This window comes from Dermochelys coriacea, chromosome 17 (genome assembly GCF_009764565.3).
Source record: "Dermochelys coriacea isolate rDerCor1 chromosome 17, rDerCor1.pri.v4, whole genome shotgun sequence".
Lineage (NCBI taxonomy): Eukaryota > Metazoa > Chordata > Testudines > Dermochelyidae > Dermochelys > Dermochelys coriacea.
The window spans coordinates 17,365,190-17,390,107 of NC_050084.1; the positions used below are offsets into that span (position 1 = coordinate 17,365,190).

The 24,918-nt window shown below is 42.2% G+C and overlaps 1 protein-coding gene across 3 annotated transcripts in view; it reads left to right on the top strand.

Annotated features, from left to right (window-relative positions):
• Positions 1–18: 18 nt before the first annotated feature.
• The window catches only part of ZZEF1 (zinc finger ZZ-type and EF-hand domain containing 1), an 88,512-nt gene continuing 63,612 nt past the window's right edge, over positions 19–24,918 (top strand). Inside the window, exons 1-10 of one of the 3 annotated variants that reach the window (XM_043499620.1) lie at positions 19–552; positions 9,611–9,755; positions 11,564–11,758; positions 12,571–12,742; positions 13,658–13,857; positions 15,034–15,244; positions 19,452–19,568; positions 20,849–21,027; positions 22,561–22,659; positions 23,889–23,980. In XM_043499620.1, the coding sequence (XP_043355555.1) occupies positions 193–552; positions 9,611–9,755; positions 11,564–11,758; positions 12,571–12,742; positions 13,658–13,857; positions 15,034–15,244; positions 19,452–19,568; positions 20,849–21,027; positions 22,561–22,659; positions 23,889–23,980 (1,770 nt within the window). In that variant the 5' untranslated portion in view covers positions 19–192. The remainder of the gene's footprint in view (positions 553–9,610; positions 9,756–11,563; positions 11,759–12,570; positions 12,743–13,657; positions 13,858–15,033; positions 15,245–19,451; positions 19,569–20,848; positions 21,028–22,560; positions 22,660–23,888; positions 23,981–24,918) is intronic. The other 2 variants (XM_038375637.2, XM_038375638.2) reach the window with 2 other exon arrangements.

A 24,918-nucleotide genomic window follows, 5' to 3' on the forward strand; every position in this document is an offset into this window, starting at 1 on the left:
TGGTAAAAACGCCGACGGGGTGGGGGTTTTACGACGCCGGCTGTCGCTTGGCGGCTGTGTGACTCCCCTTCCTCCGGGATTGACAGGTGCCGCGGGGCCGGGGGAGGTTGCTGACTAAGCCGGGTCGGTCGGTCGGAGGCGGCGGCGGCGCGAGGCCTGAGGCCGCCGGCGGCAAGAGCGAGCTCCTGGTCCATGGGGAACGTGGCGAGCCACAGCAGCGAGGAGGAGGAGGAGGGGGCCGAGGAGGAGATGGAAGGGACGGCGGCAGCCGAGCAGCCCGGAGCTGCCTCCCCGTCTGGGCTGGGCCCGCTCCCTCCGCTGCCGCCGGCCACGGTGCTGCTGGAGCAGGCCCGGCTGCGGGAGGCCACGGCCCGGCTGCGGGAGGCCGCCCTGCCCGAGTCGCTGGTGTCCCGGCACCACAGCACCCTGGTGCGTTGGCTGGAGGAGCGGCTGGGCCGCGGCGAGGAGGCCGTCAGCCTGGAGCAGTTCTGCGAGGTGCTGGAGAGCCGCGCCTCGGGGCCGGCGGCCGGGGCCCGCAGCGAGAGCGAGGAGGTGAGGGGCGGGATGGGGGGGTAGGTGGGGAGGGAGTGACTGATGGGGGGGGGAGGTGGGAAGGCAGGCACGGGGGGGTAGGTGGGATGAGGGGGGAGGAAGTGACTGACTGATCGGGTGGTGGGGGGAGGGAGTGACTGATCGGGGGGGAGGTGGGAAGGCAGGGATGGATGTGGGGGTGGGATGGGGGAGGGAGTGACTGATCGGGGGGGTAGGTGGGAAGGCAGGGACGGATGTGGGGGTGGGATGGGGGAGGGAGTGACTGATCGGGGGGGTAGGTGGGAAGGCAGGCACGGGGGGGTAGGGGGAAGGCAGGGACGGATGTGGGGGTGGGATGGGGGAGGGAGTGACTGATCGGGGGGTAGGTGGGAAGGCAGGGACGGATGTGGGGGTGGGATGGGGGAGGGAGTGACTGATCGGGGGGGTAGGTGGGAAGGCAGGCACGGGGGGGTAGGGGGAAGGCAGGGACGGATGTGGGGGTGGGATGGGGGAGGGAGTGACTGATCGGGGGGTAGGTGGGAAGGCAGGCACGGGGGGGTAGGGGGAAGGCAGGGACGGATGTGGGGGTGGGATGGGGAGGGAGTGACTGATCGGGGGGGTAGGTGGGAAGGCAGGCACGAGGGGGGTAGGTGGGAAGGCAGGCATGGGGGAGGGATGGGATGAGGGGGGAGGGAGTGACTGACTGATCGGGGGGTGGGGGGGAGGGAGTGACTGATGGGGGTAGGTGGGAAGGCAGGGACGGATGTGGGGGTGGGATGGGGAGGGAGTGACTGATCGGGGGGGTAGGTGGGAAGGCAGGCATGGGGGAGGGATGGGATGAGGGGGGAGGGAGTGACTGACTGATCGGGGGGTGGGGGGGAGGGAGTGACTGATGGGGGTAGGTGGGAAGGCAGGGATGGATGTGGGGGTGGGATGGGGGAGGGAGTGACTGATCGGGGGGGTAGGTGGGAAGGCAGGCACGAGGGAGGGGTGGGATGAGGGGGGAGGGAGTGACTGACTGATCGGGGGGGGTGGGGGGGAGGGACTGACTGATGGGGGTAGGTGGGAAGGCAGGGATGGATGTGGGGGTGGGATGGGGGAGGGAGTGACTGATCGGGGGTAGGTGGGGAGGCAGGCACAGGGTAGGGAGGCAGGGACGGATGTGGGGATGGGATGAGGGTGGAGGGAGTGACTGATGGGGGGTGGGAAGGCAAGTGAGGGAGGGGGGGTGGGAAGGGAAGACAGGGATGGATTGGGGGCAGGATGAGGAGGTAGGTGAGGAGGGAGTGACGGGGATGGGATGAGGGGTAGGTGGGGAGGGAGTGACTGATCGGGGGGGTAGGTGGGAAGGCAGGCACGGGGGGGGTAGGGGGAAGGCAGGGATGGATGTGGGGGTGGGATGGGGGAGGGAGTGACTGATTGGGGGGTAGGTGGGAAGGCAGGCACGGGGGGGTAGGTGGGATGGGGGAGGGAGTGACTGATCGGGGGTAGGTGGGGAAGCAGGCACGGGGAGGAAGGGATGGGGTGGGGAGGCAGGGACGGATGTGGGGGTGGGATGAGGGTGGAGGGAGTGACTGATGGGGGGGTGGGAAGGCAGGTGAGGGAGGGGGGGTGGGAAGGGAAGACAGGGACGGATTGGGGGCAGGATGAGGGAGTATGTGAGGAGGGAGTGACGGGGGCAGGATGAGGGGGTAGGTGGGGAGGGAGTGACTGATCGGGGGGGTCTGAAGTAACCAAATGGAGATCAGTGTTGAGGGTGCTGCAGTGGGGGAGATGAGTTAGAGAGAGGTGCAGGCAGTGGGAGGATCAGGATAGGCTGAGAGAAAGAGGAATGGAGGAAGGCTGAAGGGGTTTATGTAACACAGTGGTGCTTGGGGCATTGGGAGCTAGCTGAGTGCACAGGAGCGGGGCTGGGAGTTGTACTACGGGGATGGGGGGCATCATGTGATTGGGATTAGTGAGGGAAACGGGAAAGTTGTGGTGACACTGGGGATACAGAGGATGTTAGCTGAGTGGAGGTTGTGGTGGGCAGGAGGACTGGGGCTGAGGAATAGGAGTTGAAGAGATTAAAGGCAGTGAAAGAGTTTGGACAATGGGGGATTTTAGGAACATTAGGGTAACTGTGGGGGCCAATAGGATTAGAGGTAGTTCCAGGGGCTAGGGATCATCAAATGCATTTGGGGGTTATGTGTGGGCTAGAGGGGTTGTGATGGGAGGGAACAGGTGGGACATCGAGGGCACTGGGAGGAGGGAGAAGAACCGGAGGAGCATATAAGGAACTATGGAGTGTAAGGATTGGGAGGATCAGAAGAGGCCAGAGAAGAATAGGAAGTGGTATAAGAGGAAATGCTGCACAGATATTTGTACAACTAGCCAGCTGTGTAGTAGCTGGGTCTGCCAAATGCTCACTGTGGCCTTTCTTCCTGATCTTGTCATGCTTTCTCTCCACCCAAAATGGCAAAACAATTATATCATATGATATTTTTTTTTTTTTAGAAATGATGGTTTCTCTTAGGCTATGGAAACTAGCTAGTCTAGTCTTTACAGCTGAAGGCACATCTCTGGAGTTTTAACTAGAAAGTATCATATGTTTTAAATGTAAATGAACTGACAGAGGGCTTGAGAAATATAGTTACTAACCAATAGTGAAATTTATCTGGTGAGTAACAGAGACCTCTTCGGCAATTGCTCCATTCTTAGGCCTTGTTTACACTAAGTTTTTTTTGTTTGTTTTTGCAAATACATAAATCTGGTATTATCAGTGAAGATAGCACTAGTGTAGACAGGCTGTCATGATATTTTCCGTTTTTTTTTAAACCTGTATTGAGCAAGGTTAGATGGATGATATTTAAATCACTTACGACTGCTGGGTACTCTATCTACACTAGCACTTTCATTGCTGCTGTCTCTAGTGGAGAGGAATTGGTGATAGCAAAGATAGGAAATTATTGGAAGAATGTCTAGTGCTATTCCTGTGGGAATTCTGCACCACTGCGCACGCAAAGAATTCATGTCCCCCAAAGATTTTTTTTGTTTGCTTCCCCATCAGAAGCTATTATTCTGCAGGGAAACAAAGACAAGCCACGAGAGGAGTCATGCCCCTCTCCCTGGCAGCCATCCTGAGTGGGCATGTCAGTTCTGGCAGCTGGGAGAGATGTAAATCACTGTCTGAGGGGGAGGCAAGGCTGGGCGTGCGTGCGAGACTCTGTCCCTCTTGCTTGCTATCGTGATGCATCTGACGTGGAGGGGCAGGCCCCGGGGTGTTACTGGGACAGGCAGGTCAGGTGCAGCTTCACTGCCAAGTCTGTGTCCCAGGGGGTGGACTGCAGGGTGGTCCCCCACCTCTGTGCAGCTGGTTGCCTGTGCTCCCCACTGGGAGGCAGTTTTAGTGCACACCCCTTGCCTCCATTGCTATGCACACCCTGCAGAGGCATGGGGCTGACACAAACAGCAGTGGGGAAGCCGCTGTGAGCCTTGGCCAGGGTGCCATTTAGGGAGGGCAGGGGGGCACCTACCCCCCTCTAGTTTTGTACCAGAGGTCTTCTCGTGGCACATGCCCCAGGCAGAGTTCTTACTTGCAGCGCTGCACAGGCAGGTTCCTCTTCTCCAGGAGCCGGGGTTCTCTGACTGTGTCTCTCATGGTCAGTTTCCTCGGCTATGTTAGGGCCTCTGAGGGTGGAGCAGGCAAGGATTCAAGATGAGAGGGGGGGAACGTGGGGGAAGCATAGGGTAACCTGTGCTGGGGGCGGGTCATAAGGGAGCACAGGAGCCCCAATGGTTGGTAGGGTGGGGGGGGGAAGCAGAGGGTCCCTAGTGGTGGTGGGGGGGAGAAGCAGAGGGCCCCCAATGGTGGGAGGTATTGGAGCCTGGGGATGCCAATGTGATGGGGAAGGGAGAAGTGAAGGCATAGGGCTATGCCCTGAGGGAGGGGACAGTGAGTGTGGGAGGAGCAGCTGGGGGGAACAGTTCCTGGGGCAAGGATCCCAAGGGAGGGGGAGCTGAAGAAGGATGGGAAGCTAGGAGCAACTAAGTGAGTCTTGGGGTCCGTTTGCCCTCGGAGAAGTAGGGAGCACCCTCACCTCTCTCTGAGAAAAGACTAGGAACAGACTAAGCTAATGCATACTCTCAACTGACTAATCTGCTCTCTGCCTTCCTTCCCATCTCTCCTACTTCAGGGTACTTGTACCTTAATCCTGAAATGAGGATCCATGTGGACGCAGAAGGTTGCTTTAACTCTGCTCCTGGGGGAATCTTTTTTGTTGTCTGTATGGAAATAAATTACCAAAATAATAGAAACTGGCCTGATTATATTGGGTTATTTTGACAAATAAAATATGCAGAATTTTGCACAATGTTTAATTTGTTGGTGCAGAATTTTTACTTTTTTTGTTGCAGAATTCCCTCAGGAGTACTATGGAGACATCTCCTAAGAGCAGTAGCAGAATTAATTATACTAGACTTTGGTTAGTTTCATGGTTGCTATTCAAAACCAGTAGTTAAACTGTCAGTTTCACACTGCTGTTGCAGAGTAAGAAGCAATTATAGTAGGAGCTGGGACAATCCCAAAAACCTGAGCTTTGGAGAAAATTAGTGGAATTCTCTCCCAACAGTGAAGACATCCTGAGGTGAAGTTTAGGTTGAAAGAGAATGGTTTTCTTTTTAGCTGTCAGAAAGGGTGTAGAGAACTTCAAGCTTATGTAACATCCGCTAGCTATATGCCAGTGCAAAAGATGAATTTCCTGAGCAAAGTCATGGGGCAACACTCTGTTAAGGATTTCAGCACCCTCCTTCTCAGCTAGCAGAATGGTTCTGAGCTTCTTACTAGGATGCCATTCCTGAACCTTAGTAGTGGTCCTGCCTCCATCTTTTTTTTTATTGCCACTGGCTAATAGATTTAGTCTGGTAAATTTTTAAAGCCCTGTATTGACCATATTTTCACATACGCACTCTTTCAAATGAATGCTGACAAAAGTAGCGAAAGTACTGGGAATAGTACTCTCACCTATTCTTTATCAGAACCAGCAAAGTAGGTTATTTCTCATTTGTCATGGCAGTAATAAAGTGAAATACTACTTACGGGTTTTTATATTGATTTATAATGATCTAAACCACTGGGCTCTATGGATTGATATAGTATCTCAGGGCCTGAGATACAACTATGTTGGAGAACAAGGTGCTAACATAACTCTCCATTCAATAGGGTTAAAATATGTTTTGATTTCCCCATGACCTTTCATCAGAGATCTTTCAAAGGATCTAGTATAATATGGGTACCTACTTAGGTCTCCTCTGTGCTGCAGAACTGAACTCTTTGTTAAACACATTGGCATTGTATGAAGATATAGTTGTATCTGTAGTGTAGACGGGTCCATATGATGCAAAAGTTTAGATTTCAAAGATTTGTATTGTGCTTGAGCAGCTCTTATGTTGTATATGCAGATATCGCTTATTCTTAAAAACTGCACAATATTGAAAGCTTTGGAGGAATGAAGTTTAGGAGAATTTACGTACATTTATAAGAATGGAGTCTTAAATAGGTTGACAATCCAGCCAAGTCCTGTTCTTTTTGTGAGATGAGGGGGCAACTCATTCACATGCTTTCTTTCTTGAGCAAAAATGCTCAATTTAGTCCATCTGAAAAGAGCTTTCCAAAACTGGTTCCCACTGATTTTTTTTTTTTAGTACTCAATATTAATCTTGGTAGGAAGTATTTAATCTTAATATTTCTATTAAGGAGTTCAATACTTTAAAAAGGTCAGAAGGGAGACTGAGTCATGAGGGAGATCATGGTCATGTTTGCTCAAAATCCGAACCATGAATACGTTTAGTGGCCCGAAATATTAGTTACTGCTATGGTGCTACAGTGATGAGCATGCAATAAGAACCTAAATAAAATTAATAGTATGGCTGCTTTATTTACTGAAACGTTGTTGTTCTCTATGGACCACAGAAACATTACTCAGACAAGCAGTCCTGTGCAAATTGTGCATTGTTCTGTATCACATGAATACAGGTTTTAAATTGTGGATTATTTTAGCCTTGCTTTCATAGTAGGTGAAAGCTAGTTTAGTATGTATGTAGATCTGACCGCAGGATGTTTTTAAAAAAAAAAAAAAAAAAAAATCAGAGCGTCAAGAAATATTTTTGAAAATCTCACCTATATATTGTTACCCTAAGCAATTAGGATAGAATAGCTGTCAGCAGATCAAGCCTGTTCCTCTCAGGAGCTGTAAGCATCTGCTTAAACAGTAGTGGGCTAAACGTATTCTTATATGGGATTCTGGAAGCTACAAATATAATTCCAGGTTTAATGCTGGGTGGAAGTGTCATTAAGTGATTTCAGGGTGTGTTTGATTCTTCATATTCAGGGTGTGCCTGGTTAACAGCATAAAAGCTGCTTGCTCCCAGTATTAATAAGGATACACTATCTTTTGACTTCAAAGGTCAGGAGAAAAAGTCTTATTAAGACAACAATGGGTTGACTCTGAACTGTACTTTGAACTCTGTTTTGACAACCTGAGTAATGTTTGACAAAGTTAATTCCCACTATATTGTTCCACTCAAACAAAGATCTAAGTTTCTTGCTTTGCTATTACGCTTAATGCCATAACCTCACTACCACTGAAACTGTGCTAGCAACAGTGTTTGATGATTGTTGCTAACGCATTCTCAGCTGTAGGAAAAACTGAAATCTCTAACACTTAAACTGAAACTGGGCTATGTGCCATAGAGATGCTGTCAAGGCTTTTAGGCTCCTTATTTTAGGCTTCATCTTCTGGAGTCTACCTAGTTTAAGTAGGTAATGGTTACCTGGCTAGCTATCTTGAGCTAACTAGTTATTTCAAGTGACCTCTCTCTAATGCAGTGGTCTCCAACATTTTTACACACAAGATCACTTTTTGAATTTAAGATGAACCCAGGATCTACCTTGTCCCCTCCCTGAGGCCCCACTCCACTCACTCTATTCCCCCTTCACTCACTTTCACCAGGCTGGGGCAGGTGGTTAGGGTGCGGGGGGGGGGGGTGCAGGCTCTGGGCTGGGGCCGAGGGGTTTGGAGTGTGGGAGGGGAGCTCTTGGCTGAGCCTGGGGCAGTGGGTTGGGGTGCAAGCTCTGGGAGGGAGTTTGGGTGCAGGGGTCATATGCACACTGCACCTAATCTTATAGAATCCATTGGACATTTCATGAGTTTTATTTTTTATTAATGTCATTTCTGGTTTATAGATCCAAAATCCTTCAGGGATTGTCACAAATCAGTGAAATCAGTCTCAACTGTAGGGTGTGCATTGGCTGAGCCTGGCTCAGGGATTGGGGTGCAGGAGTGAGAGGTGCAAGCTCTGGGAGGCAGTTTGGGTGCAGGAGGGGGCTCCAGGTTGGGACAGAGTGTTGGGGTGCAGGAGAAGATGAGGGGTGTAGGCTCTGGGAGGAAGTTTGCTGCAGGAGGGGGCTCTGGGCTGGGGCAGGGATGCAGGAAGGGGTGTGAGGTGCAGGCTCCGGCTGGGAGGCACTTACTACAGGTGGCTCCCAGTTTGCCTGCCCTGGCCCCAGCCTCATGCCGCTCCTGAAAGCAGCTGGCTGATGGCATGCCTCTGTGGCCCCTCGGGGGAATGGGGCCATCGGGTCTCCATGCCCTGCCTGCACCCGCAAGCGCCTCCCGCGCAGTTCCCATTGGCCAGTTCCTGGCCTGAACCCCACTGCGCTGTCGAACTTTTAGCGGCCGGAGATCAAGATCAACTGGCAGAGGCTCCAGGAACGACCAGTCAATCGCGATGGATGGCTTGGTGACCGCTGCTCTAATGTTGTTTTTAAGGGCATATTAAGTTTGATATTCAAACAACAAAACAAGGGATTCATACACAAACATCTTCTCCCCCAATAAATTTGATTTCTTGTATTTCCTACACTGTAAAAATAAGACAAGCACCTGAAGACCTGTGTAAACTGGCTTTGAAATATGTAGGTCTCCCAGCTAAATTCTTTATAGTTAAGGTTAGGGTAATCCTCTACATATTTCAAGAGAAACAGATCTTCCTGACATTTTGCATGCTGCATTTCCAGTCATAGTAGTTGGGTTTTATTTTTGTTTAGGTTTTTTTTGGGGGGGGGGCAGTTAGATAAAAGTTACAGTTCTAAAGTTCTAATTTTATGAAAATGTAACACTAGTTTGGATTTTTGCAGAGGGAGAGAACTTTTTTTTTTTTTTTTTTTGGTTTGTCATTTCCCTAAAATGGATTAGTTTAGACATTCCGCATTTGTTATTTTTATAGGCCGCCCTGTTGAACACAACTGCTTTTTGGTGTTTTGGGGAAGAATAAAAGCTGGAGATGAGTGTTTAACATGATATAAAGATTTGTTTTAAGTGTGTAAAGAACAGTACTTAATATAAACATTTATAATTTGCATACATGTACACTAAGGTCAACATATTGGGAGACTGGAAATCGCTTGAATAAGAAATGGAATCTTCTAAACGCCTATTAACTTCTTGTTTTGACTTTGTGGATATTTTTGCAAACTTTATTTGGATGTAATGCTTAGTTTAGGAGCACAGCGTATAGTGGGAGTTTAAAAAGTTTCTTTTGTTTCTAATATTTCTCTTCTTAAATATAGGGAACATTTCTGAAACCTTTACTATCTCAAGAAGTTCCTTCTGGTTTGAAGGGCACCCACTGTAAATTGGGTGTGGTGATAGTGAGTGATGTATTTTTGTGGCAGTGGGGAACTGACTTAATCTCCTATTCATAACAGATTGACAGAGTTTTCCTGTGAACCCACCCTATTAGGAGGAGATGCTGGGAGATGTTAAAATGTCCTGCTGATTCTCTGTTGCAAATGGCCTGTTATCTCCCTAAGATATAGCTCATTAATTGATTTTGTGGGAGAGGCGCACACATGACATAGAATTAATTGACATCTATAATCGGCTAAGTCACATTTCCTGTTGCCATGAATTCAGTTTTGCAGGAAATGCTGATTTTCTTTAACCCTTTTAGAATGTTCTTTTGTTCACCATATTGCATACAGCCATTCTTTTTCTGTTTGGAATAAATACCAGTCTTGCTTCGTTCTTCTTTCTTGCAGGCTTTTGCACAGTTTGATGCTGAGGGAGATGGCACTGTGGATGTAGAGAACATGTTGGAGGCCCTCAAGAATTCCAGTGGAGCCAATCTTCAAGGGGAACTTAGTCATGTAATCAGACAGCTGCAGGCTTGCTCTCTTGTTCCAGGTGAGAGTGGTTTCCTCATCCTCTTATGTCCTCTGCATTCTCCCCTCCCCCCCACACACAAGGGAGGCTATTGCAATAAACAATGTAATTTAGTGGTTTTAGTCCTAAATCCTTCTCCCCGAACTGCTTTCACTCCAAGTAGTTAACATTTCCTCAAATGAGAAATGGAAGTGAAGTTTTTGAAGACTCGTGATTTCCCAGAATTACCAGCAAGCTAGCTTGCATTAATACATTTTTTTCCTCATTGTGAGTAGGAAATTTCTTAATTTATATGGTTTAAATCACAGATAGAAAACAAGTTCCTCATTGAACTTGGCCATCACAGAGTGATTTTTCTGACTAATGTCATGTAGTTGGCAATATCAGCATCACATTTAGTAATTGAGAGATCCTCATCTATCACTCCATCTGACTTGGTTTGCAATCATGTCATCCATTCTTTCACCACCCAACCCTCTTTGTATAACAGGCAGTAAAAGGACCCATTAACTACTATCATTGACTCTCTGATTTTTGTTTTCAGTCCTGATTAATGTGCATCATTTGCATACAGTAGAACCTCAGAGTTATGAACATCTCAGGAATGGAGGTTGTTCGTAATTCTGAAATGTTTGGAACTCCGAACAAAATGTTATGGTGGTTGTTTCAAAAGTTTACAATTGAACATTGATGTAATACAGCTTTGAAACTTGACTATATAGAAGAAAAATGCTGCTTTCCCTTTTTTTTAGTAGTTTACATTAAACGCAGTACTGTATTTGCTTTTTTTGTGTGTCTTTGCTGCTGCCTGATTGTGTCCTTGCAGTTCCAAATGAGGTGTATGGTTAACTGATGAATTCGGAACTCTGCAATTCATAACTCTGAGGTTCTACTTTGTTTTATTTTCCTGAGTTAATTCAAAGATAATCATGACTCATGAGTAATTTTAGCTTTCATACCGCTTATAGTAGCTCAGTTTGTAAGCACCTAAAGTAAATATAGTAAAGGTATTAGAGAGAGAGAGAGAACTCCAGAAACTGCCATATCCTTTCAAGTTCCTAAAATATTGAACTATTCATTATAAACTTTAATATGCAAGAGTTTTGAGTTCTGGCAGTTAATGTTCTAATGTGTAATCCATTGGAGGAAGTAAAAAGGATAATGTATATCACAATTTCTTCTGCATATCTTCCAAATTTCAGATGTTTGAAACATGTCACTTTCCAGACTTCAGCCTCCTAAGGCTCTAATGGAATATGTATCAGTCGCTTAATTTTCTTCACAATTGTAATTATCCTTCTCAGGAAGTGCTCAATGTAGATGTAATTAATAGGACTAGACAAACAGCTTTTCATGCTGGCTAACAGAGAAGAGTAAGGGTGTCTGATTCTGTCCGCCAGTGTAGCATACTGTTCAAGTCAAATTACTGTTATCAAGTTAACATTCGAATCTAATAGATAGATATTAAAATAAATGCACTGGAGCCCTGTTAAAGTCATAATGCTGGTCACTGAATAACTTTGTAACTGTTCTTTTTAATCTGAGACATCAAAATAGAGAATTTAGAATCGTAACACTTGTCAACCCATCCAAATCATTCCAGTGACTGGAAACATATTTGTGTGTTTATGCTTTTCCTAATCAAGTTTTAAATGTTTTAAGCTTGCACCATTTCTTTTGGAAAACTCTTCCCCAAGCTGATTCATTAGTTGATTTAAATGCAACTGATCATTGATAAGAGATTGTGGTGAGGGGAGTGGGTGATGATTGGTTGCTGTAGGGTGAGGCAGGTGGTACAGGAAACAGAAGTAACTTTTATGTCTCTTCAGGTTTTATTGACATATTTTCTGAATCGAAAGAGCACCTTGGTCTTCATGCTTCAATGATACTGAGATTCTTGCATCGGAACCGCATTTCCAGTACTGTCATCCCATACCCAGTGTTGGAGTACTTCAATAATATTTGTACTATGCGGTCTTCAGTTCTGAAGGATTCTTTAGATAGGCTTCTACTAAAAGAAAAGGGTATGTGAACTTGCTAAAATATCTCTAATGATGTGATTGGTGTAACTAGGGCTTGAAGTAGGAATTAAAAACCACAGCAGCAACAAACCCCCCTAAGCTCTTTCTAAACTTCTACTGGAAGTGACTTCTGAGGCTGACGCACATTTCCGTGTGCATGCAAATTGTCAAGTAGAAAAGAAGTCTGTTAACTTGTTGGCTACGTGTTTTCTGTGGTTATACGAGTGGCATATTGTATGAGGATTTGAGTAAGACTGGCACTATATGTTAATAGGTGTTTGACACTTTAAATAAAAAGCTTACTTCACTTCCTAAATTTTTGTCTTGACTTTATACATTTTCTAGTCTTCCATACTTGATTATTTTCTCCAAGTTGAAAGAATCAAGTAGAATTTGTGCAGGGAAGCAATGAGCTCCATTCCCCCTCTAGAATGACTGGCTAGGTTTTCCTCATTTTGTTAGTTTGCTTTTTTTCACCATTTGCAATCATGTCTAATAATAAAACCATCTGACCATTTTTATTTCAGTGTAAAAGACTATATGGTAAAAGGTAATGTCTGCAGATCTCCAGACAAAATATAGAAATACTTCACATTGAGAATGGTAGATTAAGATGAAGCTTTGGAGCACACTCAGTGTACTACTAAAGTGTAATGATGCTTTGCTATCATCTGTTTAAATATGGAACACACTTGCAGAGAATGTTTTACAGGAGCTGTGAATTATACCTTCAGTACTACTTGATTTCTTTTTGTGCATAGTATTTGTTTTTAAAAGTCCTTATCAGTGACTTCTTTTTTTCCATGTCTTTACAGAATGCCCTAGTGATCTGAATGGTAACCAAGAAATGGACAAACTTAAAACTGTCACAAAGTGCTATATTCACATAGAAACCTCATCAAACTCTGCTGACATTGACAAGATGACGAATGGAGAAACCTCATCCTTCTGGCAGTCAGATGGGAGTGCTCGCTCACATTGGATACGGTGAGTAGCATAGTAATAGGCACCTGGATTTTAGGGTTTCAGCCTTCAGGATTTACAGTGGGAAGAGATTATTTTACTGTCACTGGACTGTACCTTTGAGTAGTCTGGTGCAAACGCATGATTTTTGGAGATCGGCTACATCATCTTAATCTTTACACTGAGATGAAAAGCATTCACTTTGATTTCAATGGGCTAAAAAGACCTGAAGTTAAACCTTAAGGTTTTATATGTATTCCCCATTTGTTTTTGGGTATGTGGGAATGGGCTGGGAGGGGAGGGAGGTTGTTGCTTTTTAAATTTTTTTTGCATCTCTGGGATTTTTAAAAGGTTTTTGAGCTGTAATATGAATGTTAATATACCTGTACTTGTTAGTGCTTAAAGGTAAACTCATTATGTCAGTCTTGAAGTAAAATGTATCTCTGCTTCTGTAAACATGGACGTGACCTTTTAATATAGAGTGGAAGATAAGTTTTTATAAGAACAAATAACATCCATGTTGAACTGTAGTGTAAGTCAGTTATTACATTCTATTTGGTACTACTATACTGTGGAAACGAAACCTGACAGTTCTATTATCGTGCTGTTCTGCTTTCACACTCCTGAAATGGCCAAGATAGCACAGCAAAGATTGTGCTGAATGATGTAAAGTTTCAGGGCCTGATTCTCAGAGGTGACTTTTGTATTTACGGCCTCAAATAGTAGAAGTTAGACAATACCTGATTGCACCTGCCGTTCAAGCACTCGCATGCTATGGTGATGAGGTATGAGTACCTAGACAGATAAATGCCATTGCAGTTGCTTATGCTTGTAGAAGTGGAGGTTGGCAGAGGCTAGGCTGAAAGTTGGGCCCTTAGCTCCTAAAGAGAAGAAAAGAAAATATGTCTTTCTCTTTCTCTCTCTCTCTCTATCTTACAGTTTAAAGATGAAACCAGATGTTGTTCTGAGACATCTGTCCATTGCAGTGGCAGCTAATGACCAGAGTTATATGCCGCAGCAGGTTACAGTAGCAGTTGGAAGGAATGCCAGCAATCTCCAGGAGGTCCGAGATGTTCACATTCCCAGCAATATCACTGGCTACGTGACATTGTTGGAAAACGCTAACATTAGTCAGATGTGTGAGTCAATAAAGACAATTGGTGTTTTCTTCTTTGCTTTTCTGAAAGTGAAAGGCTGGGTAGCTTGCTGAAATTGGTGTTATTCATACTGAGGCTTTTGGCTAAGCCCATGATTCCGAAAGAGTTTTGATTGTGGTTCCTGGCCCGCTTTGCAAAATCTTTTGGCGTAGCATATGGTTTTAATTTTTGTTAAAGGTAGACCACTGAAATAATTCTGGATGCAGTTCCAGCATCTCACTTTGAAGATATGAGGGCATGCTGAAATATACTTACTTTTATGCAGTTCCACAATATGCTAGATGCTAGCATGTAGCAAAAATCCCACTTCTGGTTAAAAAACATACCCAAAAAATAAATTAACGTAATTGAAGGGTTATATCTCACACCTATGTCAGTACAGGAGTGAGATGAGTTTTGTAAAGTGTTAACATAAAAATATTTTAGACTTTTTGTTTAACAAACTATATTTAGTGTTGTCGTCATAAGCATGATAGATCTGTGGCTGCCTTTTTGGAGTAGACCCCAATGACAATTTCTGAAGCTTTAAAATCTTAGCTGAACAATGGTTTTGTTCCAATGGGTGTTTTCCATTTTAAAAAAAAAAAAATTTTGTATAGCTTCCTGATGTGCCCACAGAGGGACCTCCTTTCTCAAAACTAACTCTGAAAGTATATTGTCTATGCAAAGGAACTAAGACACAGTGTTTAAATACTTGTATTCTGATTTTGAAATAATTCACATTTCATGGTCATATGATCGAAGTGCCAGAGAGTCTTACTTAAAAAAATTTTCCTTTTGAGATGTAGCTATTTGGTAAAATACATTTGATTATTTGCACCTTGAGGGGTATTTTGTTTACTTTTTTCACTTATAATTTGTGACTCCAGGTAACCTCATATTTTGTGTTACAGAAGCTACTATTTCAGGTAGTTGGTCACGTGAGTCCACTGAAGCCTAAATTTTCCAAATCGGTCTGTTCATGTGTACGCACACGTGTGCAATAGTGTATGCACACATGGTCACATTCATACTAGGTTCTTTAGTTATACGCTTTTGTAATGCGGATAGATCTTTAGGAAGTTCTTCTTTTGAACTTGGTGATTCTGTTGTGTCTATTGTTAGTAGTAGCTGGAAGAAATTACCTATTTTTTTTTTCTTGTTTGATCTTACCATCAGATGTACAGATAAACATCAAGCGTTGCCTTAGTGATGGATGTGATACTAGAATCCATGGACTCAGGGCTGTTGGCTATCAAAGAGTTAAGAAAGTTGGCATCTCAGTGTGCGATGCTTCAGCTATCTGGTACTGGTCTTTGCTGACCTCATTGGTAACGGCTTCTATGGAAACCAATCCAACATTTGTTCACACTATCCTACAAAATACTCAGTAAGTACCAAACTTTCATTGCTTTTCGATATAAAAAGTTTATAAATGACAGAAACACAGTCTGGTATAACTGGTTTCCAGTCCCTCCATTAGAATATTTAAATATCCCCTTGGTTACCAGTTTGTTAAATTTACAAATGTTCATTCCTTTGCACTGTAATATATGGCCAGTACCCAGACGTAATCTGCTTAGCCCAGCATTTCTCAAATGCGGCCACCAGGGTCCTTTCTTGTGGATGCAGCTTTCTAGGCTGTGATTGGGGGGAGGAGCAGCAGCCCCTCCCCCTCCCTGGTGCTCCTAAATGCACTGCCTCGGTTGCTGGGGCCGCCAGCAGGGGATGGGCCCTGCCCCCCTCTGGAGACATCTGGGGCACAACACTGAAGGAGCGGGCAGACAGTGAGTTCCCTACCTTCCCAGGGGTGATGGAGCTCAGGACTGGGGCTTCAGCCCTGGAGTGGGGCTTTGGTCTCCAGCCCTGGGCTATGGCTGTGCAGTGGCAGGCCCCAGGCTCCAACTGCAAGGGTTTAGGCTATGTCCCCCAGCTGTGGGGCTTCAAGTTCCAGCCCCCTGCTGCCTCCCCAGGCCATCAACCCCCTCCGTGCCTCCCCTCTTCCCCCATCGTCTCTGGCGCCTGCTGCCTCTCCCCAACCCGCTATCTAAGGCTTAATTTGTCCCCTGGCTTGCTGGGCTGAGTTAGTCTGCTGTGAAAAGTGATAGTTGTATGCTTATCACTTTTCCAACAGACGTATTGCTAGCAATAAATAAATTTAAAGGATTTGGATGTATATATGTGCATATTTGTTTTTCCTAAAGCTAATCTAGTATTTTAGGAAAAAATGTGAGAGCGGCCACCAGCAATAGTTGGTGGCTGCAGTCTGAGGCCACCAAATAATTTGTCCTGAGAACCCCCTGATGACTAACATGCTTGTTATACCAATAAATGGCTGAATGGATACTGACAAGATACTTCTATAGTTAACCTTTATTTTCCATGGCTTGTAGTATTCTACAAGAAGCCTAGAATGAATTAATTTCCTGTTTCCAACGTTGTTGCATTTTCTTTATGAATGGAGCTTAATTTAGTTTAGTTGTTTTTTTTTGAATAGCCCTCAGTCACCTAGATCCCTATCATGCCAAAATTGCACCAGCAATTACGCCAGCACAGCTTTGGGAATTGCATTTGCAAGTAAAAATCTGCTTTCAAGCCAGCACAGTTGTAATTTCTCAGGAATGGAGTAATTCTTAAAATAAAACAATACAGTTAAAATCAATTTGTAGTATAGAATAGGTGAGATATTTGGACTCTCATTCCTGACGGTGTCCTTTCAGTCCACTCAAGCTAATAATTATTCACGGACACATTAGCTTAAAAAGTACAGCAAAAAGTCAGAGTTAGGATCACTTTGGGAATGGAGGTTATTCCGAACTCTGAAATGTTTGTAATTCTGAACAAAATGTTATGGTGGTTCTTTGAAAAGTTTACAACTGAACATTGACTTAATACAGCTTTGAAACTTTGCTATGCAGAAGAAAAATGGTGCTTTAATCATCTTAATTTAAATGAAACAAGCACAGAAACAATTTCCTTACCTTGTCAAATCTTTTGTTAAACTTATTTTTAGTAGTTTACACACTACAGTACTGTAAACAGTACTGTGTTAAATATACTATATTTGCTCTTTTTGGGGTGGGGGTCGGGTCGGGTCTCTGCTGTCTGGTATGCACTTCTGGTTCCAGATGAGGTGTGTGGTTGACTGGTCAGTTCGTTACTTTTGTGTTTGTAACTCTGAGGCTCTACTGTAGTCTCAGAGCACATAGTGGTTGCTTCACATCAATTCAAATATTTTTGTAGCTTTTAACTGTTAATGTAGTCTGCTTAACCCCTACAAATATATTCTTTCTTTCTTATATTCTTTGTTTCCCTAATACCCAGTGCATATTGATATATTAATTACTCTTAACATAGCCAATACCTATATAAGATTTTAATAGTTTATTAAAGCATCTCCTTTCATGGGAGAAAAGGCTTCCAAATTTTTATGCCTTTACTATCCTAATAGCCATTAAAAATCTTGAATGTTCTTTAAACATATCCAGATATTTCAAAACATATCCAGATATTTAAAAGGTACTGCGTCCCATGTGGTATATGGAATGAGCAGTCTGCAGTTATGCCATTTTCATGGATAGACAGTATCTGCCCTGATATGTGTCTAGTTGTTTAGGTTTATATTTAGGAATTTCATCCTTCTTTCAGGGTCTCTGTTGGCACACATGGGAACAAGGCATCTACATAGATGCCCTGATCCCATGAGTGAAAATATGTGAAGATCCCCTGAAACACTGCAGTTAGTGGTAAGCAGCCCGTTCATCCTTGCTCGCATATCAGAGGCAACATAGCAAAGTATTGAAATTCTTCCGTGTTGATGAACAGGTTTTTATACAGTGGCAAAAAGCAACTAAACACATTTTGCCAGGCACATGACAGGCAAAAATCTCCTGTAGGTGCTTGTTTCTCGTCAGTGTGGTTGCCTGTCCCACCTTGATTTTTTTCAGGAATGATTTTCAGTTTTGTTTCTCCTCCAAATGCCTATTTCCTAAAGAAGGTTTCTTTCCATTAATATTGTGCAGAATATTTCTGGGCTGTGGTAGGGTATTTACAGTCTATCAGTGCAGGCATTCCTTTTGTGGTGATTAGTTGTTTTGCTGCATAATGTTTCTTTGAATATCTGTCAAACTGTCATCTGCTCAATGACTTCACAAAGTTTGAAATCTTACTAAAATCATAACACAACCACAACAGCTTTATGGCATTCAATTTCCATGTGGGTTTTAAAAAACACCACTACTTCCCGTGACAAAATCCTTGAAAACTTTACGTCTAATTTGCCTAGTTTATCCTATGCACAGACTTTGAAAACTCTTTTATACATCTGAGTAACTTTATGCATGTCAGTAGTTCCATTGAAGAAGTTCCTCGGGCGCAAAACATTTCCGGGATTGGAGCCTTGCGTTTTACTACCTTCTTTAGATATTCAGAAAACAACACCCTGTGAAGTGTTTTGTACAAAACTACTTTTCTGTGTAGCATAAACCCTGAGCTAAACACTGTACAATCAGAAAATAATTCTATATAAAAAATAAAATGATCATGAAACTAAGGCCTATTCTACACTTAAAAGTTAAGTCAACCTAGCAACTTAGGTCACAGGTGTGGGGGGAAAAAAAAAACCTCAACCCTGACTCAAGTAGCTATGCCAACCTAACTCCCAGTTTAGATGCAGCTATGCTTTCATCAACGTAGTCACGGTCATTCAGGGAAGTGGTGTTCCTATACCAATAAGGGGAAAAAACCCTTCCATCAGTGAAGGCTGAGTCTACGCTTCAGGTTTATGCCATAATAATTAGCACAACATAGTTACACCAGAATAGTTTTGATAGTATAGACGAACCCTAAGTACTGAGAGGTTTTAGTATAATATTAATAATTAAGACTCTGGCAGCCTGTCCTTTCTAAACTTCCAATTTTCAGGGTCTTATAACTCTGCCATAAGAATTCATTTTGGCCTGGACCAGAAAGTGCTCCTTTTGTGTGGAACTAAAGAGTAAGCAGAAAAACTTACCCTCACTGATGTGGAATCTTGACTTATGGAAGCAAATAAATAGATTTTATTAAAGTTTTGAAAGGTTATTTTGTATTGCTATTTTGAAAAAGAGAAGCTATTTTTGCATTTTTAAATTAATGTGTGCACATCATTAGTTCTTAATAAGGGACTGCTACTTTGTTTTAAAATATGTTTAAACAAGGAATTACTTAGTGTAAGACTTTTTTGGGTAGAAGTTCATAGAACTTTTCATCAAATGGTTTTGTTGTGCTCTATCTCACTAAACTAGAGTCTTCCTGCATGTATTCAGTTGCACGGTTGAGGTTTGTGTGATATTTGCACAGCCTCTTTTTATTAAAAAAAAATAAAAAAAAATCCATGCCCTACTTTCTCCATCCAGAAGCCAAATGCTTTGCATTTCTAATGCAGGAAGAGCATTAATAATGCACCTCACACAGTAGAGAACATCTACCCTAAGCACAGAGATCCAGCCGCATAAGCATAAAGATTCTGAGTGGCTCTTCCTTTTTTGAAGCTTGTGTCTCTTCAGTTCTGTCTGACTTGAGTTTATTTCTAATGTCTTGCTCTTTTCCATTTGTAGGAAAGCATTGCAGCACATGCCACCACTGTCCCTGACGTCGGGTTCTACAGACTTCTCAAGCTTCTTATCTCCCAATGTTTTGGAGGAAGTAGATAGTTTTCTTATAAGAATAACCAGGTACATTTCATTAGCGTTTGGTAAGCAAATGATAGAGTAAATGGGTACTGCAAAAATAGCTTCCATTTGTCATAGTCCTTATTTGTTGTTTTTTGTTCATACATTGACAAATTAAAAGATAAATATGAAAAATTGTTTCCTCAGCTCGTCAGTTTAAGCATTTAGCTGACCTAGAAGCCAAAAGCTCATTCCTCCTTCTTTGGCATAGTGTTGAGACATATTTAATGTTAAGTTGGTTGTGACAATAGTTCTGCAGTGAAAACTGTTTATGGACCTTCGGAGGATTTAATAACACTTTTCTCCTTTCTTCCATTGAGAATAAATTCTAAGCGATTAATCCAAAATGTGCATGCTAGAAATAGTGAAAATCTGGTCCCAAAAGCAGTCATGAGGTGCCATCTTTCAGCCTGTTTTTTTTTTTTTGTACCTTAACTGCTGTTGTAATAAGGAAGTATATTGCCATCATGAATAGCTTTTAAGGATTTAATTTGGTATATAGACCAATGTGATTGTACCTATCCTGCTCCCACTGCAATCAATTTGAAGTTTTGCTACTGGCTTCCTTTTGTTTAATAGTCTTTTTATAAATTATACTTTTATTAGAAATGTTTACATGTGATCAGGGACTAGTCAACCAGGTCTTAAGTTATAAAGAAAAAGACCTAATAAATAATATGTTTGCAATATATTTACATAAAAAAACCTCAAGTGATAGGTATAAACACATTTCCCATACAAGTGTACTTAGAGACGTAGTAAAACAAAACTTCAGGTTATCGGGTCTGCCTACACCAGGTTATTGGGATGTGAACTTTTTTTGTGCTTCCTAGCTATGTGGAGAGAGAACTATTGGAAGAAATAAAGAGAGAAAATATAAGGGAATGAAATAAGGGTGCCAAATGGAGGCTCTAGACTGATAATGTTTGAAGTAGGGTGTTCTAGTAGGAGCGTACTCCTTTTTAAAAGAACAGTATCACAAAACCTCAAATACTGAATTCCTGTGATAAAGCTAAATTGCCTTTTTTTATCTTCTAGCTTTTAACTAGAAAATAAAACATTTTCAATGATTCTGTATAAAAGAATGGATGATTCATCCAGTGTTGATTTCAGCAGCTGGAACAGGACGATTAGCTATCAAGTTTTTATAAACAGATGGCTTAATGCTATATAAATAGGCCATATCATAAGTCACTGGTATTTATGTAACATTTCATGTACATGATTATGAAACTGCAGGTTTCCTTTCTTATCTATTTATACATGGTCTTTTTATCTCCTAGTTGTTGTGCCACTCCAGAGGTTGAACTTACATTGTTGGCTTTTGCCCTAGCCAGAGGGAGTGTTGCTAAAGTGATAAGTTCACTTTGTACTATCACTGATCATCTGGACACACTATACAAGGCTTCTTCACTCATCTCTTCCATGGCAACTGTTAGACAAAACTTGCTTTATAAATACGGTAAATATTTCAGGGACGTCTTTAAAGCTACTCAAATGAATAGTTACTGCATCTTCAGAGAGTGTGTGTGTGTGAGGGAGAGATCAATCGATCGGACAGCTTTCCAAATTGCCTTTGTGTGTAAACTGGTTGTTTGATCTTTTAATCAGGGTATAAAAGGATTTTATTTTAATGAGTATTATCAAGCTGAAAAGAAAGGTATGTCTCCTAAAACAGTACTTGCATCAGAGCAGTGCTAGCAATAGAATTTGAGATCCTTGTGATCCTTTCAAGAACCAAAGGTGATGTCACCTTGGAAAAGGAAGTCTGTAATCCTGCACTCAAGAACTGCATGGGCAGTTGGCTCTGTAGTAAAATGGTAAAGGTGTTTGCATCTCTATTAAATTTATCTAGTGGTATTAGTCTTCCTTCCTACAGAACGTTCTTGAATTTTTTTCCGTCCAGTTTTACTGAGAGTAGAATGACATTTTTAATTTTTGTTAACGTTTTTGTCATAGCTGTATCATGTAGTGTAACTCAGACCTAGGTCTAATTCTTTTGTTTTCGCTTTCAATAAATAAACTTATCTGGATGTTGATTGTAGGTTTAAACATGAACCTGGTCTAGCATAAGGTAGTAAAATATCTTCCTGTGGGTATCAACTTAAGCTTTACTTCTATCAGACATGTTTTAGCCTCTGTAGCTACAAATAAGATTAATATGACTGAAAGTGATTTTTTTTTTTTTTTTTTGGCGTTTTCAGTTTGTATACATTGCTCATTTAACAGTAGTTTGTGTATGGTCAATATCACCATTTCCTTCTGTGTAGTCAGGTTCCCTTTTGTTTGTTTGGATTTTCACTCAGCACCATAGGAAAAAAACACTTTTAAATGGGAAAATGTGATTGCAAAACCACAATTAGCATGCAGACTTAGCAACAGATGTAGTACCAAAAACAATTTTTAATCAGTTTTTTAAAATTGACTTCATCTCAGGTTGATGATATCACTGTAACCACTTTTTTTCCAGTCCTGAATTACTGGATATTCGTAGCAGGCATGTAGGTGTGAACCTAATGTAGAGAAATACATTCACCAGACTCAGCTGCTGGTTCTGGTGTGTGACAAATGTAAATATGTTATGCATAAAATATTGTTATACAACATTATGCTCAGAATTCTGGAAAGTCACTTCTGTTTCCCACAGCAACTGTATCTCTGGCTCCTCATATAATAAAACTGGTATTTAGTATTATTTCATGTGCTGTGAACTCTTTAATTCAAAATGTGTGTGTTTTGACAGTTATGGGTCCTTCAACTGTAACAATTGTTAATTTCTTGTCTTTGTACACTTAAAATTTCAACTGTAATGTTGCAGTAACATGGATTTTGCATTTGTTTCCTTTGTACAAGGTAAAAAGGTCCTGTGGTGGTGTGATTCTCTATTTTTTTTTCTTTACCTTCTCTCTGTGTAAAGAATTAAAATGCCATTGACAAACAGGCTCTATATTGTTTGTTTTATAGCTCTGATAAACCTGTTGATTTGCTTGTTCAGGAAAGCCTCTACAGCTGACCCTTCAGGCATGTGACGTAAAAGGAAAGGAAGATAAATCGGGGCCTGAAAACCTCCTTGTTGAGCCATGGACAGGGGATGGTAAGTGTATAATCTTTTGTTTATGGTTTCTTGTAGTGGTTTAGATCTGTACATTTTCACACTGCTTGACAGCTTAAAAAAAGGAACTACGGTGGACATAGCGCTTCTAAATTGTAATTCTCACTCACAGGGAATTTCTCTTAGGAACTGTTCCTTCCCCTAAAACGAGTTTGGTATCTTAAGTTGGGTTATTGGTGCATTGGCTGAAAGTGAATAGCAGGTTGGTGTGAAAAAGTGCATAGCAGAGCAGCATTTTGCTCTGAATCACGAGGGGCTTCCCAAACACTGATGGAGAGATGGAATAGAAAATCATATAGAATATCCTTGGGTGGCTGAATATTTGGTTTCAAGAGTCAACAATCCTTTAATTGTTGATGTCTCTTAGTCAAAATATTCTTAAAAATCAGAAATAACAGTATAAATGAGGCAATAAATAATGGCTCTGTAAGTCAAAGCAATGTGCACTTCTCTAGAACACCTTTTGAGGTGCTTAGCACACAACATACTGGGGGGCATGTAAGTTGTGCACTGCAGAGGTGGCATGCACATTGGAAATTGGTTTGTCTTTCTTCGGGTTGTTTGCAGTCAAAGTTTGGGGGTGTTTGCATTGAAAAGTTTTGTTTCTTCCATTTATTCAGCCTCTAGCTGAAGTGAAGAGGTAACATTGTCCTGGCATTTTGCTCTTGATGCCACAGATTAAACTTCAGGATATTGTAACAAAAGAAGTGATTTATAGCTCATGTTCTTCTGAGGTTTTTCTTTCGTTTAAGAGGAAAGGGAGGAGGTAGAATGGTCTTGACAGTGTTATTCTGGCTTCCGAAAAGCTGTCTTTTAGATAAGTAAACACGGTCATTCAGTTGTCTCAGTAATATTCAATGGGAGTGACTTTTCACTAAAACTTAGCAGTTGTAAGAATTTTCCTGTTACTAATAGTACAGTCCCAGGAGAGACTGTGGCTGTGAAGTCATGGTCCTGAGAAAGGATATACTAACACAACACTGTGTTGTATGAACACGTTTTGATACAGTATCATCTTTTATAAGCAGAATTACTAATGCCAGCATTATAATTTACTATTTCATTTGGACTCTCAAGTCTCGTTCACTGGCTGAATCTTTGTTATAGAAGAGAGTGCTGGGTTTTTTTTACTCCTTTCATTATAATTCTGTGTCCATTTACTTTAAGGTGACAGTCCTCTAAACCTCATCCTATTTTCATTGTTTCTTTAGGTTTTCTTACTGAGACTGGAAAGACTAGAGCAAGTATCATTCTTTCTACAGGAACTGAATCTACGTTCCAGGTGACGCAAATTAGAATAAAGGTAAGGAACTTGTTTGCATTATTCCAGCAGATTCTTGAATTAATGCTTTTTTCTTGGTGGTGGAATTTAGACAGTTGTTCACCTTTGATTGAATGTACAGCTTTGTGATTGATTTGCAAGAAATTTGAGCCTCCTCATGGAGTGACAGCAGTTTGGGTTTTGTTTTGTGTTTGCATGAATCACAGGAAACTTGCAGAAAAGGAAAAATAGACATTTCATCTCATTACAGAATGCTGTCACAAGTGTACTCTGTAGAGCGTTCCATCTATTTTATATTGCTTTTGTCTATATCTTACTCAGGCCTGTGAGGTATTTCTAGTTCTTGTGTATGTAGTATATGCTTGCCATTTATTTAAACAGCAACATAACTTATCCCCCAAACATTGGTAGAATCTCCATAGCAGGACGGCAGTTGTGATGAGGTTTCTACAGCTTGCTTTTCCGTTGTTTAATTTTTTTATTAGCTTTTTAAAAAAAAAAAACCTGTAGCTTACTTTACCAAAGCATGTGTGCATGTTTTATAATGCCCACCTGAATTGAGGTTGACTAGACTCTTGTGCTTATTAGTTCTCATCAGTTGGGGATGGAGGAGAGGCCAATATCTCAACTGTTTAAAAATTATAGTGCAATGATACCTGGATACAATTTAAAAAAAAAAAAATTGCCACCACTTTTTGTATAAAACAGCAGAAAAGCGAATTGAATCAAAGTTAAGATGAAAAGAAAAGGAGTACTTGTGGCACCTTAGAGACTAACACATTTATTAGAGCATAAGCTTTCGTGAGCTACAGCTGTAGCTGTAAATGTAAATGTTCGTCTCTAAGGTGCCACAAGTACTCCTTTTCTTTTTGCGAATACAGACTAACACGGCTGCTACTATGAAAGTTAAGATGGAGGTTCTTATTCCTTGCTTGGCTCCACGTAAGATGGTGGCTAAA